Source organism: Poecilia latipinna, unplaced genomic scaffold (assembly GCF_001443285.1).
Source record: "Poecilia latipinna isolate Pla-1442-1.1 unplaced genomic scaffold, P_latipinna-1.0 Scaffold765, whole genome shotgun sequence".
Lineage (NCBI taxonomy): Eukaryota > Metazoa > Chordata > Actinopteri > Cyprinodontiformes > Poeciliidae > Poecilia > Poecilia latipinna.
In genome coordinates this window covers 256,369-269,119 of record NW_015113381.1, presented here as the reverse complement: position 1 = coordinate 269,119, position 12,751 = coordinate 256,369, and the positions used below count along the sequence as shown (strand labels likewise).

The following is a 12,751-nucleotide window of genomic DNA, read 5'->3' as shown; positions in this document are numbered from 1 at the left end:
TCTGGCTAAAATGTCTGAAAATATGAAGAACATGTTGTTAAATCTGTCAGTGAGTCCAAGTTTTCACCATGAACTCTTTAGGATTCATAATCAGGAATAGGAAGAGGTTTTCATTAATTTGAAAAATTAACTTCCTTGAGTTTTGTAACCAAGATTAATCTAATTTATTCCTGTAAAAAAATGCATCAGAATTAACATACAAGATGCAGCCCCTGTACTGCTTACTATTAATCATACTATTTAGATGAGCTGTGATTAATCCCATTTTCACTGTTTCACAGCCTCTTTGGGTCTTGGCTGAATTTTGAACAAAATCATATTATTACAATAACAAATCATACGAAAAGTAAAACAAACTTCATTTAGTGCCTCATGCATGTCCACACTTCTGATTCTCATTTCATCAAGTGCTGATATGTAATTACAGTTCAATCTGTTTGGGATTGTATGAAGGAGAATGTTTGAAAAACAATAAAGTCCATGGCAAAGATCTAGATAGTCTATTCCAGCCTGTGTTTTTTTTTTCCTACTGTAATTATCAGTTTTTTCCTGTTATGTGGAGCTTAATCCCTCTTCGAAGCAGAATCTGCTGTTTTCACTTGGGAGAATTTTTCTTTGCACAAACTGAAGTTCCCACCAAAGTCCTGCAGGTGGCAGCAAACTATCAGCCATACTAAACTCTACTGAGAGTAAAATCTTCTCAAGGTTTACAAACAGTACTTGAAATATCACTGAGCCAGCTGTGGCTCCGTCATTGTCCCACTCTTGTATTTTATTTTATTTTATTTTATTTTTTTATGTTCCACACCACTCGTCCTCCTGGGGCTCCGAGTACGACCTGCAGAAGGCGCTGCTGAGGGGGTATATTGAGCTGCCGTTGGTTTGCTCGGGTTCAATGAAAGAGACGGAGGGCTTCAGCGGAGTTATGGAAGTGCTGATGTCCAAGCTGTCCGATATGCTGCGAATGATCGAACCGTCATCTGAGGAAAACGACAGAATTAATCATGAGAATGGACATCGTTCAAGCTAGCTTGCCATGAATGCTAAGGCTAGTTAGCATAGCCACCGCTGACGCAGGATAAACGGTTCCCCTGTAACGGTAAGTTGTTTAACTGCCGTTAGCACATTAGCGATTATCTGTCTCATACTATCACAATATGGTGACAGGCTTATAATACCCTGAGGGAAACCCTGTTACTTATTCTTAACTGTATTTATTTTTAACCTCTAATTGTAGACAGATACATTATATACAAATTTCATGAGCAGATTAACAAATAAATACAGATAATATTTTGTTGTTTGGTGGTTTTATATTTGAAATGTAAAACCACCAACTTTTGTTTGAGTTGCTTTTATGTGTCGGTTCAGGTTAAAACAAACTCAAAGAGACAGAAATCTTATTCTTTGAGGGGGTTTTTTAGTGTAACTTTTCTTTTAATGTTTGGGCTCTTCAATTTTTTATTTTTTATCTCTCTAATTTGCCGACAGTAGAAAACCTGATGAAGAGGTTATGACCTTTTGGAAAGGGAGCTTGTTTGTGAACAAAGAGGAAACATTAAAAAAGTGGGTCAGTGTTTCACTAAAAAGAAGTTGATGACTGAAGTGAAACGCTAAACTAAGGGAATATAAGAATTATATTCTTATAGTAACATAGACAGATTGATAAATCACAAGATGTATTCCAGTGAGGCTCAGTTTTCAAGTTAGAAGAACCATTTGAAAAGTTTCTATTAAACACATTTCTATTGGTCTGATCTAATATCCTAATTTTAAATGTGTTTTTATTAGCTGTGATTGGAAAATCATCATGATTAACAGAAATTGAGGCTTGAAAACATCAATCTAACTGATAGTGTTTCATTTTGTGAATTGATTAAATAAATGAAGTTTTTAATAATGGTGTAATTTACTGAATGGCTCTGTGTTGGTGTATATATCTATTTTTATTTTTACCTGAGTTAAAAGGGGATGGTTTGCAGTCTGTGCAGCTCTCTTGGCAGTGAGACAGCAGCTCTGGTGGAGCGAGGACCGGTTCGGCAACGACCGTCATCATGGTAACAGGAACACTGTGTTTGACTGCAACGACATTTACAAAGATCAGACAATTCAGCCTCGAACATGCCGATAACAATCTGATCAGATAGTTCACATTAACTGCGGTGCATCTGATTTTCTAAATAAAACAAGGAAAAGGTTTGCTGAATGGACCTTAGGTGGCGCTATAACTCCAGCACTGAGGCGTGCAGCATCATTAGTCATTTAGCTCTGTGTTAAACCAGCCTATGCAGATTAAACAACAAAGTAGAACAAGCGAGAAACAAACGTGACAAAAATCAATGCCGTCAGATTGTTCTGAAATTGAGCCACCTTTCAATCCAAACGATGTACTTCTTTGGAAAAAAAATACAGTCTCAGCTTGAATGCTGTGATATTTTGAAGAAAATTATTGTTTTAACAGAGTCCACATTTTAGAGCAATATACATGAAGTCAAAATCCCTCTCTGCATGCAGCTCATTTTAATTGAGAGCTAAACAAAGACATTAAAATATGGTTTTATGGTTGTGGGTTTTCTGTGACTTTTTACCGAGACAGAGTCAGACACACGGGTGTGTTTTCTTTTCATCTCTTTGGTGAAACTGGTTCTGAACGCTTACGGGAACTGCACCCCAGACTTTCAGTTACGAGGCTTACGAGGGGTTTGCATCCGGTGGCGAACCCCCTGAAGTTACGGGTAACGTGTCTCCTCAATAAGGAAACATTTTCACAGTTTTTTTTTTTGTTTGTTTGTTTGTTTACTTGCAGCGGAGGCTTTTCTTTACAATGCAAATTACTTTATCTGTGAGACGTGCTTGCTGTTCCAGAAGATTTGTTCTCTAATTTAAAAAAAAAAAAAGTCTCGAGGAAGGTAATCGGATGATTAGGTCGATCTTTCCCCTCTATATATGTTCGTCCCCACACAGTCAGCTCTGAGCTTCATGAGCGATTGCTTAACTCGAATCATTCACTTTGGAAATAGTGTGCGTCTATATAACTCATTCATGGTTTTCTCCACAGACATGAACCTACACAAACCTGAGACTTCGTCTTTTTTTTTATTTCCTTTTGTCACATTGACGCACGTGCCCTGAATCTTCCCCCTTAATAAAGGGTTAGACTGCGTCACCTTCATATAAAAAAAGTACCTGTCCGAGGTAATTACTTTATAGAACATGCTCAAAGGTAACGCAGCTTCCGGTGACTCAAAGTTAAACCGATACTACAAGTTTAGACGCTGTTTTCACCACCGGTTTGCTTTTAAACACACGCTTGTATTGCAGAGGTTTTCCTTTTTCAGGAAGGTTTCTGTAACCTTTGAGTCAAAACAGCAGTCTCGCACACTCAGCGAGTACATATTGATTACATATTGTAATCAATATGTAATCAATGATTACATATTGATTACACCAATATGTAATCATGTATCTATAGCAACACAGAAACAAGCATGGCTTTAAGACTTTAGGTCTCGGCTACGTGGCTAAAATCAGGTTCTCTTAACCTCTCGCTGTCTGGTTTCAGTGAGAGGAAACAACTCAGAGATAAATTAAGTTGGCAATCTAAACACGCTGATCACTGCATCTACTGCAAAGATGATGCCGACCGTGTTTATCGACATTCCAAGTAAAAATGTCAAAAACTCAACAATGTTCTGTAAACTCTGCCAGTCTTGGCCAGGATTGTCTTGCAGATGAGTATTTTAGTCTTGATTGACTCTGTAATTGTAGCTACGACAGGTGTTTGGTTTCTCTTTGTTGTTCGTTTCATTACTGTTCGAGTTTATTCCTTTGTGTTAGTTTATTTATTCTTATGTTCTGCTCTTTGCACACATTGGAGTTTGGATCGGTATTGACCTTTTCGTTTGTTTTTAAGTTTTATAGTTAAGCTTCTCTGTGTTAATTGTTCATCTTTCCTTAAATATGCCTAATGTCATTCTCCATGTCATTCCTGGAGTTTTCATTGTTCTTAAAAGGTCTGCTCTTCTTCTCTGCCTGACTATTATTTGAGTCCCTTTATACAAGGGATAAAGAGCCTCGAGTTGTGAAATAATTAGTTTAACAAAATCCCTGACCTTGAAATGAGTGACATCCATTAAAAAGTCCTAAAAAATTTAACTAAAACATTTTTTGTGTACATTTAGGATAAAAGTCACTTTCTCTTTCCCTTCTTTATAAATAGGGCATGACGTGGAGGTCCATTGCTATTAGTCGCTCTTCAAGATTGAAAAGACAGGAGAACATGCCATTTAATTAAAGCAGATGATTAGGTTTCATAAATCAGGGGAAACGGCTAAACTCCATTTCTACTGTCAAAGCAACAACTTCAGTTTTTATGCACATCTTTACTTTTGGGGAAAACCATCAACAATGGAGCTTTTTACATCAATTTGACCATCTATTTAAAAATGTATCTTGACGTTTGTTTTGGTGTGTGTGGTTAGCTTGAGTGGCATAATTGTGGCGCGTGAACTAAATGGTGACATCAAGGAAGTTATTTTAAAAATGTTGCAATAAAGAATTGCAGGAAACTCACATGTTTCCAGCAAATGTAGGTTGTGTAATGACACATCATGATACTTTCCTGCTAAATTAATGCTTAGTGTCTCAGATTTTACAAGATGAAATAAAAATACTAAGCCATGATCTTGAAGAGAGAAAGTATAATTTTTACGTTGTGGTTTGTGTCGAGAGAAAATTCTTTTGTAATAAAACTTCAAATTAGACAAGATTGATTAACAAATACTCCGTATTATCGATGGGTTGGTATTACATTTACTTTGGGCTATAATTGTAAGACTGAGCAGCATTTGACACTTTTTTAACCATTGCCCAAAAAATAAGATTAAAAGTTTTTTTTTAAGGAACACAACTATGTAAATTTGCATCTTGACAAATTTTTCGTTAATAAACAGAAATTCTCCGAAACTCCTCAAGTAAAACTGAAACTGATATGACACTGTAATGAGGAGGAAATTTTGTATTTCTGCAATTTCTCCTAAAGAAGCCTTTGAAGATATCTACCGACAGACAGGTTGAATCATGTGGAAAGCACAGACATGCAGAGATACAAAAAAACAAGAAGTGTGCATCAGTGAACCTCATCAGCAGCTGTCCTTACTGCATCTGATAAGAGCAGCGAGATCCACTTTGGTTGAAGCCACAGAGGATGAGACAAAAGCCTCCTATTCCAGTATGGCCACAGAGTATGACCACAGAGGTTAAATGGAAAATAAGAAAATGACATTACTGCCAGCCAAAAAATAATAGGTAACACCATTATGCCAGATACGTAGGCCTGCCATCTCAGTATGAGTTGGCTGCCTGTGAAGTGTGCGTCACATCATACCAAAGAACTGTGTCAAGCTAAAACTGTACAGGATGTGGTTTCCCCATTGAGCTCGTCATCTTCGTTAAGCCTGTTTTTTTACCTAACACATCTGAGTTCAGCCGCTTTAACTGCTGGATCTGCTGCTTCTGTGCAACATCTAGCAGAACATAACTCGGAGATAAAACATTAAAGTTCTGTTGATGTAAGAAAATGTGTGATCAAAATGTAATTTCCCGTAATCATAGCTCTATGACCTTCAACTGTGCAACTTCAAAGCAAACGAGTCTAACTGTAGGTTCTGCGATCGAGCAGCTCGCCTCTTTAGATTTATTTTTAACCAGTGTGTAAAGAGACAAACGACAATAAATCCCACTCACACAGGTGTCGTTTCGTACTCACCTGGTCTATAGGATCTGCGCTTTGCTCTCCAGAAGATGATCGCCGCCACAACCAAAATAGTCAAAACAAGTCCGGCCCACAGGCATGCAGGCAGGATCCAGCAACACTCTGATTCACAGAGAGGGAACACAACATGCGTGTTAGCGTCGTTAAGGTTACGTAACAGTTTACGTCAGAGTAGTGGCATAACTTCAGGGAAAGATGGAAAGATGGAGTGTGGGAGAGCTGGTCTCCAGTCATCATTATTTGACATTTTCTTGAATTAATCACCAGCAACAGACAAACAAACAAAGGATGTGGAATGCTTTCTCATGTCTCAAAGTACAAATACTGGGAAAAACAAAAATCTTCAAAGCTCCCCGCAACTTATCTCACTGAATGCAAAGACGAATAAAGAAATTAGTCTTTTTCTTTGCATCATCTCCCTCTGAAACATGTTGAAAAATCCAACTTTTAATTTGAGTACATGTTTTTTATGTACTTTCCAAGATGACCAAAGTCAGTGAACCTGTATTTTCTGTTTCTCCAGCTTATAATTATGACTAGAAGCAGCTGTACCCCGTATTCAAAGATTGGTCTGTGGATTATGACTCAAAATTATTCTGAACTAAACTCAATTAGCTAATTCACTGATTAGACCAAAAGACTGTTACCTCTGTGGTAGTGCTATGACGATTTACGTATTAAGTTATGTTTCGTTGGTTTTAGTGGCTGTGGTTCGGTACCCCCTGCGAAATTGTTTTTTTTTTTTATTATTATTTTATTTACCAGTCTTAAGATTAGAGAAGTCAAGTAACAAAGATGAGAAAAAAATCATAATTATGTTATAAAATAAAAAACAAATCAACAATGAAGTTGACATGCAAAAGCCTTACTTTGCATAAATGAGCTTGAAACTTTACACTTCGTATTAAGATTTAATAACAAATAAATTATTTTTTTTAGCCTGTAAACGTCCTGTGGATGCACATTTTTATGCAAACCTTATCAAACTTGTTTGAGAAGAGCACAAGTTTTCATTCCACTGTTTCTTCAATTGTATTATTTCACTTTATTTTCAATATTTTTACTTTAATCGCAAAACAGAATTTCGACTATTTTCTCAATGGAAGAGAAAAATGTCCACCATTCTTTTTTCCCTCCATGTGACCCTAATACCACGTCAAAGTCATTCTACAAAATGGGAAAGGCAGGAGAACATAGGATTTGATTAAGACAGATGCGCCTTGATCTCTTTAAGTGAGGAAATGACGGAGGAAATTGCAAGAAACTGCAAGAAACTTGTCAATATCTACAGTCAACGCAACAATCAAAATGCTTTAAACATGAGAAACGGCAACAAAGACGATATATCTGCAGAACTAATTATTCTAATATATACAAGTTTCAGTGTTTTAATTGCCTAAAAACATTGGATATTTGTAATTGCCTTCATGTATAAAATTTTATCTGTTTATGGGAAATACAGATATATTATCAGAGCATTTTGTTACAGCTTACAAAGATAAATACACTTTAAAGTTTAGAAAATAAAAAAGCCCCCAGGGCATGGGGTTTCCACATGTCTTAGAGTCTAAAAACAAAAGAAGAGACGTGTGACAGACATCTAGTTGAGTTTCAATTTCAATCACATTAATTAAATGTGGCCACAGTGAGAACACAGATAGGAAGAAGTGACAGAAAATAGTTTTTCTCTATTTTTAAGGAGTAATTTGATCTCTTCTAATGCAACATAAATATGATTTAAGATGAATAAATAAACCAAAAACTGGAGTATAGACAATTTTTTTATAAGCCTGCTGCTTTAATGTTAAATTGAACATAGTTTCAGATTTTTGCAAAACTTTTGTCCAAAAACCTGAGCTACTGCTGTTGTTACAATTTAATTTGTTAAACTACAGAAAAGTAATTGTTGGGATGCACAAATACGTAAATTTGGGCCGATGTTGATATCTGATATTAATACAGCTGTTATGTCAGGATTTACCAATATTTTATTTTATCAAATTATTTTATTCGATCACTCGATTAGTCGTCAGAATAATCAATAGATTACTTGATTATTAAAATAGTCAATTACAACAGCTGTGGTCAGCTCTGTACGGTCACAGTGAGCTACGCCAGCCATTTGTTGCGACTTGGATGGTAGTAAATTTATTTTCCGGTCTGTCCATAAAGCTACGTTTAAGCTACAGCTGCCCACTGTGGTCAGTCTATATCTGCATGACTCTCCGCTCCACCTGTATGCATCTGAACCAGGCAGCAGCTACAGGAGGAGAAAGGCTGTCGTACTCCATGGCATCGCGCCAAACATTTCAAGTTTAAGTTGCGCCTCCCCATAAACACATTCATATTTAACACAACTCCAATCACAGCCTTCAGTAAGCTTTCAGACATTTCAAACTCTGCCCTTCACCCACACACGATATGTTTTAAATTCTTTTACAATAAAGAATATTATTTGTGCATTCATTCTTGCTCCATAAATGTGATTTCACCCTTCAAAATCAAAGGGCTTTGTTTCTTGTGAGAGACAAGCAAACTGCAACCGCTGCATAAAATGGTTTCCCCTCTATGCCACTTCCACTTCCTCTCTTAATTCAAGCTCAACTGGATCCCTGACAGTCACATCCGCTAAGCCCTACGACATCATATTTCAAACATGTTAGTCAAAAATATGCACAAAATGTCTCAATCTAAAGGGGTGGACCTACGAGATTCACAGTCTTGACAGATGGCATCCGTTGTTTTGGTTCCTGGAGTTTTCAGCTGTAGTCTGAAGGCCTCACACCTGAAAGAAATGATAAAGGAATAAATTATTGATTTATTCTCAAAGTGAATTATAGCTTCATCCAACTAATGAAATATTTCCTACATTGCATACTTTAACATTTTAGGATGTAGTAGAGCTCAGAACAGCATTGATTATGTACAAAGCCTGTAATAAACTCCTTCCAAGGTGTATACAAAAGTGGTTCAACAGAGAAGGATTTATTTTAAAATCCTTATCCTTTATTTTAAAAACTAAAGATGAGGACGAATATAAAAAAACAATTGTACTTCAGTTAAAGGGTTTCAGAAATAATTGTGAAGAGTTAAAAAAGTGTTTTTCTCTCTCTAAGCAAATAAAATGTATAAAAGCCACTTGAGAAACAGATACAAAAAGGTTTGATTAGGTTTTTTTTTTAATTAAATACTTAGCTGAAATTCAAAACACACTGGGATGACTCTGCTGCTTTGATTTGGTTGCTACTTTCTGAAAATCTTCTACACTTTTTGTGTTTTACACTTTGTGTTCTTTCTATTAACAGGCATTTAAATATTGTTTTTCTGCTTTGAGTGTGTAACCTGGAGATTTACTTGCGCTGCGCAGTGTTTACCAGTAAACATTCAGCTTTGTTGACATGATGAGAAACTAAAAGGGACTCAGACTTGCCTGAAATGCGGTTGACAAGGAGAGAAGGAATCTGTGACGTTGCTGAAGGTTCCTTCTTCACACGGTGCGCAGACTGTGTCATTTGTAGAAGTAGCTGCGAAAAGAAGTCGAAGGCAGAGCCGTCTAGTTTTTTAGTTATTACACACAGGGATGAGAATCTCTGAAAGAGAGCAGGCTGATCTGCTTTGAAACTTACGTTTATTTTTGACTCCTTCACCCACAGGGCACTTAGTCCAGGGCTCGCAGTGATCAGCTTTTTCACGGTAGAAGAAACCTGGGTTACACTCACAAACGGTGTCCGTCTTATCTGTGCAGATGCTCTTTGTTCGACTGTTTTTAACTGTAAGGTTGAAAAAGAGAGATTTTCTCCTGTTAATTTGTGATTTCAAGGTGTTTAAAGCTAGTCTGCATATATGTGTGTGTGTGTGTGTGTGTGTGTGTGTCTTTGTGTTTGTGTGGGTGTTTAGGTTACAATTGAAACTCCCTGCACTAAAATTTATCACCAGACAGCTTCCTCCCTTTATTTTCACACTGTAGATACTTTCAAGTTCGCTTAAGGAGAAAATGGTCCACTGTTGCTAAGTGAGTTAGCAGTGGTGTAAAAAAAAAAAAAAAAAACTGCTGGCAACCTTACCGATTTCTTGTTTGTCCTATATTTGGTCACATTTAAGTGTTTCAGATCATGTAACAAACTAACCTGGGTAAATAAAAAAACATTTTTCCAAAAATAAATGTATGTACCAAGGAAAGAAGTTATCCAAAACCATGGTATATAAATATAAAATTTAGCCCAATTACTGCCAGACCCATACAATCAAGAAATCACCTATAAACGGGACCTGTCTGACAACATGAAGTAGGCTAAAAGATCTCAAAAAGCAAAACATCATACTCTGATTTGAAGAAGAAAATGATTAAGAACAGAAGAGAAGGAAAGACATTCACATTAATGAGTCTGGAAACAGTTACAAAGCCATTTGGGACTCCAGAGAACCACAGTGAGCGACTTTATCCACAAATGGAGAAAACATGGAACAGTGGTGAAGCTTCCCAGCCTACAGAAATCCCTCCATGACAGCATCAATGTTAAACATCCAGGATGCTAAACAACAGAGGCCCAAAACATCTACAACTTAACATGTCTCAAGAACTTCAGGTATTGATCAGGCATTGAAAATAAATAAACTCTGAAGGAGACAATAAGTTCATGACCTTAACACACTTGGTTTAGGTCAGGAGTCTGCAACCTGCGGTTCCTGAGACACATGCGACTCGTTGGCTTTTTTACTGTGGCTCCTAAAATCTAACTAAGACATGTTTTTGATCATAATACCAATAAGAAAAAGTGGTATTATGATCAAACCTTTTTTTATGTGGCTGCAGACAAATTTCATTTTGTAGTGTTGATGGCAAAAGTGGCTCTATGAATTGAAAAGGTTGCTGACCCCTGAACTCGGATGATGACACAAAGCTAACTAGAAAGTTCACCTCTGTGAGCCCACTGCAAAAAAATAAGTGAAAGTTTTGGCATGGCCTAGTCAAAGTCTTTGTGACCTTAAACAAGTGATTCAATCCATCAAATGTAGCTGAATAGAACAATGCTGCGAGGAAGTTGAGTCAAAATTTCTCCATGACCATTTTATTAACTCTTTTTTTTATCTAATAATAACATTTGTTTGATATGAAACATTGAAAAAAAGGGCAAACAGAAGAAATCGGTAAGGAGCCAGTAACTTTTTCTCCCAGCACAGTAATAAGGCGGAGCTGGTTGTAGTTTATAAGGGTTATAAACAAAAGAGCTAAATGATTCACATATGTACCGTTTCTGAATGTTTGTGACTTACCACAGGAACGACAGGAAAAGCATGTCTTCCGGTAGTTTGGGGTCTCTGTGAAAGTCCCGTTAGAACACGGTTTACACTTTGTGCCTTCTCTGTCGTTACAATCTTTCTCTACGAACATTCCTGTTTAAAGTGGAAAGAAGCAGAGATGTAACAACTGAAACAAGCTTTGTTTTTTTGATTTTTTAAGATTTCTACAAAGTGGTTTGTGAACAAAGAATAAACTATGAGACGTTCACTGACCTGCAGGACATTCATCACATTTCCCGCTCTGCTTCCCCTTGTCTTCACTGGTTGCCATCAGTAGCACATAAGATCACAGTCTTCCTCTTGTGTGTAGAAGTTCAAGCTTTGGGTTTCCAGCCACTGTCTCTGGTGAAACTCTGCGTCTCTCTGACTCTCTCCTCACTCACGCTCCTCTCTCTGTCATGTAAGTTCTGGCTTTGGCAGCAGATTTCTTTTCCCTCCCTGCTTTTTCTGATCCTACACAATGGAAAGCCCCGTTGACCCTCATCTGCCGTTTTCCCCTCCGTCTCTACGTCTTTCTGTGTCGGTCCTCGTTTCCTTCCGGTCCTGGTTCTCTCTCTCTCTCTCTGGCGGTGTGAACGCTGTGTGTGTTTCCGCAGCTATAAACCCAAAGGTACGCCTAGCGCTGTGTGATACAATGAGACATTTCCTCTCTCTGTATACACTCATTTCTTTTTGCTTTGTCTCTGTTGCTATCGACAAACCTTTGTCAAAGCAGAGCTGGAGCGCCGCAGAGATAAAGCTTCAAGGCCAGGTGGTTTTCCTGTCACCCTATTTCCCCCTGATCTTTGCCTTGTTACAGTAAATATGCAGGCTGTTGAAAAATTGATTTGCTTTTCTGTCATACTGAGCTATTTCAGATCCTCAAACAAATCCTAATATCAAATGAAAAGTAGTTTTCAAGTGACAAATTGAATTTACTGATGGAGTAATTAACACTGAAACATAACGTTGTGCCACCATTGGCAGCGACAGCTGTCATTAAGTCTTTAAGACTTAAGACTGGAAATGACTCTTTTACATCGCTGTGGGGGAACTTCAGCCAAAGCTTCTTTGTAGATTTTTTCTCATTCAGTCACATTTAGGGTGCTAAAGTTCTGAACTTTGACTAGGCCACTCCAAAATATAAATTTTGCCTTTCGGAGGTAAACCTGCTAGTGTGATTTGGATTGTTGTCCTTTTGCACAATCCAACCCAATCTGCTCAAAGTCACAATGGTTCCTCCTTGGTTTCTTCCCTCAAATGGCCTTGAGGATCATCAGCTGTTTTCTTGTCAGATGATCCTTTTGTGTTGTTTTTTGTCAGCTGTAGTTTTACCTTTGTCCCATCATAGTATTGAATCAAACACGCAAACACTTTGAAACAATTCAACCATGTCTTCCTCTTTTGTAAAAACAATGGCTATAAATTTACAAGATATAGGAAGACTTTTTATTCTGATTAATAACCCCATAAAACAGCGATTAATCACGGTTAGTCACTGTGAATTTTAAGTTCAGTTTTTCAGGTTTTTATGTTAAAAGAAGTGATGTTGTTTTAAATGTTAATTTAGAAATGTGAACTAGCTGGTTGTGCTTTGGCAGAAGAATAATTCACTGTTGCGGTACGCACATACTACCTTGGTTTTACTGAGCCGTCAAGTGCTTTGTTTTTTTTAAATTAAATTTGCTGCTGAGCACT

General features: G+C 37.3%; 1 protein-coding gene across 1 annotated transcript; it reads right to left on the bottom strand.

Annotated features, from left to right (window-relative positions):
* Positions 1-270: 270 nt before the first annotated feature.
* Positions 271-12,509, bottom strand: LOC106955770 (tumor necrosis factor receptor superfamily member 5-like). Its single transcript, XM_015046152.1, has 8 exons — positions 11,288-12,509; positions 11,048-11,167; positions 9,400-9,543; positions 9,204-9,297; positions 8,482-8,558; positions 5,768-5,875; positions 1,957-2,079; positions 271-980 (listed from the first exon to the last, which is right to left on the bottom strand). Exons 1-8 carry the CDS (start codon positions 11,343-11,345, stop codon positions 796-798), a joined length of 909 nt encoding a protein of 302 aa, XP_014901638.1. The 5' UTR covers positions 11,346-12,509; the 3' UTR covers positions 271-795.
* Positions 12,510-12,751: the final 242 nt, after the last annotated feature.

Excerpts from the sequence above, each read along its gene's own strand:
- LOC106955770 (XM_015046152.1), bottom strand. The coding sequence starts at position 11,345 with ATGGCAACCAGTGAAGACAAGGGGAAGCAGAGCGGGAAATGTGATGAA. Across the intron at positions 9,298-9,399 it reads TGAAGGAGTCAAAAATAAAC|CTACTTCTACAAATGACACA; the intron begins GTAAGTTTCAAA and ends TTCTTTTCGCAG. Across the intron at positions 5,876-8,481 it reads CTGTCAAGACTGTGAATCTC|AGTGTTGCTGGATCCTGCCT; the intron begins GTAGGTCCACCC and ends TCTGTGAATCAG.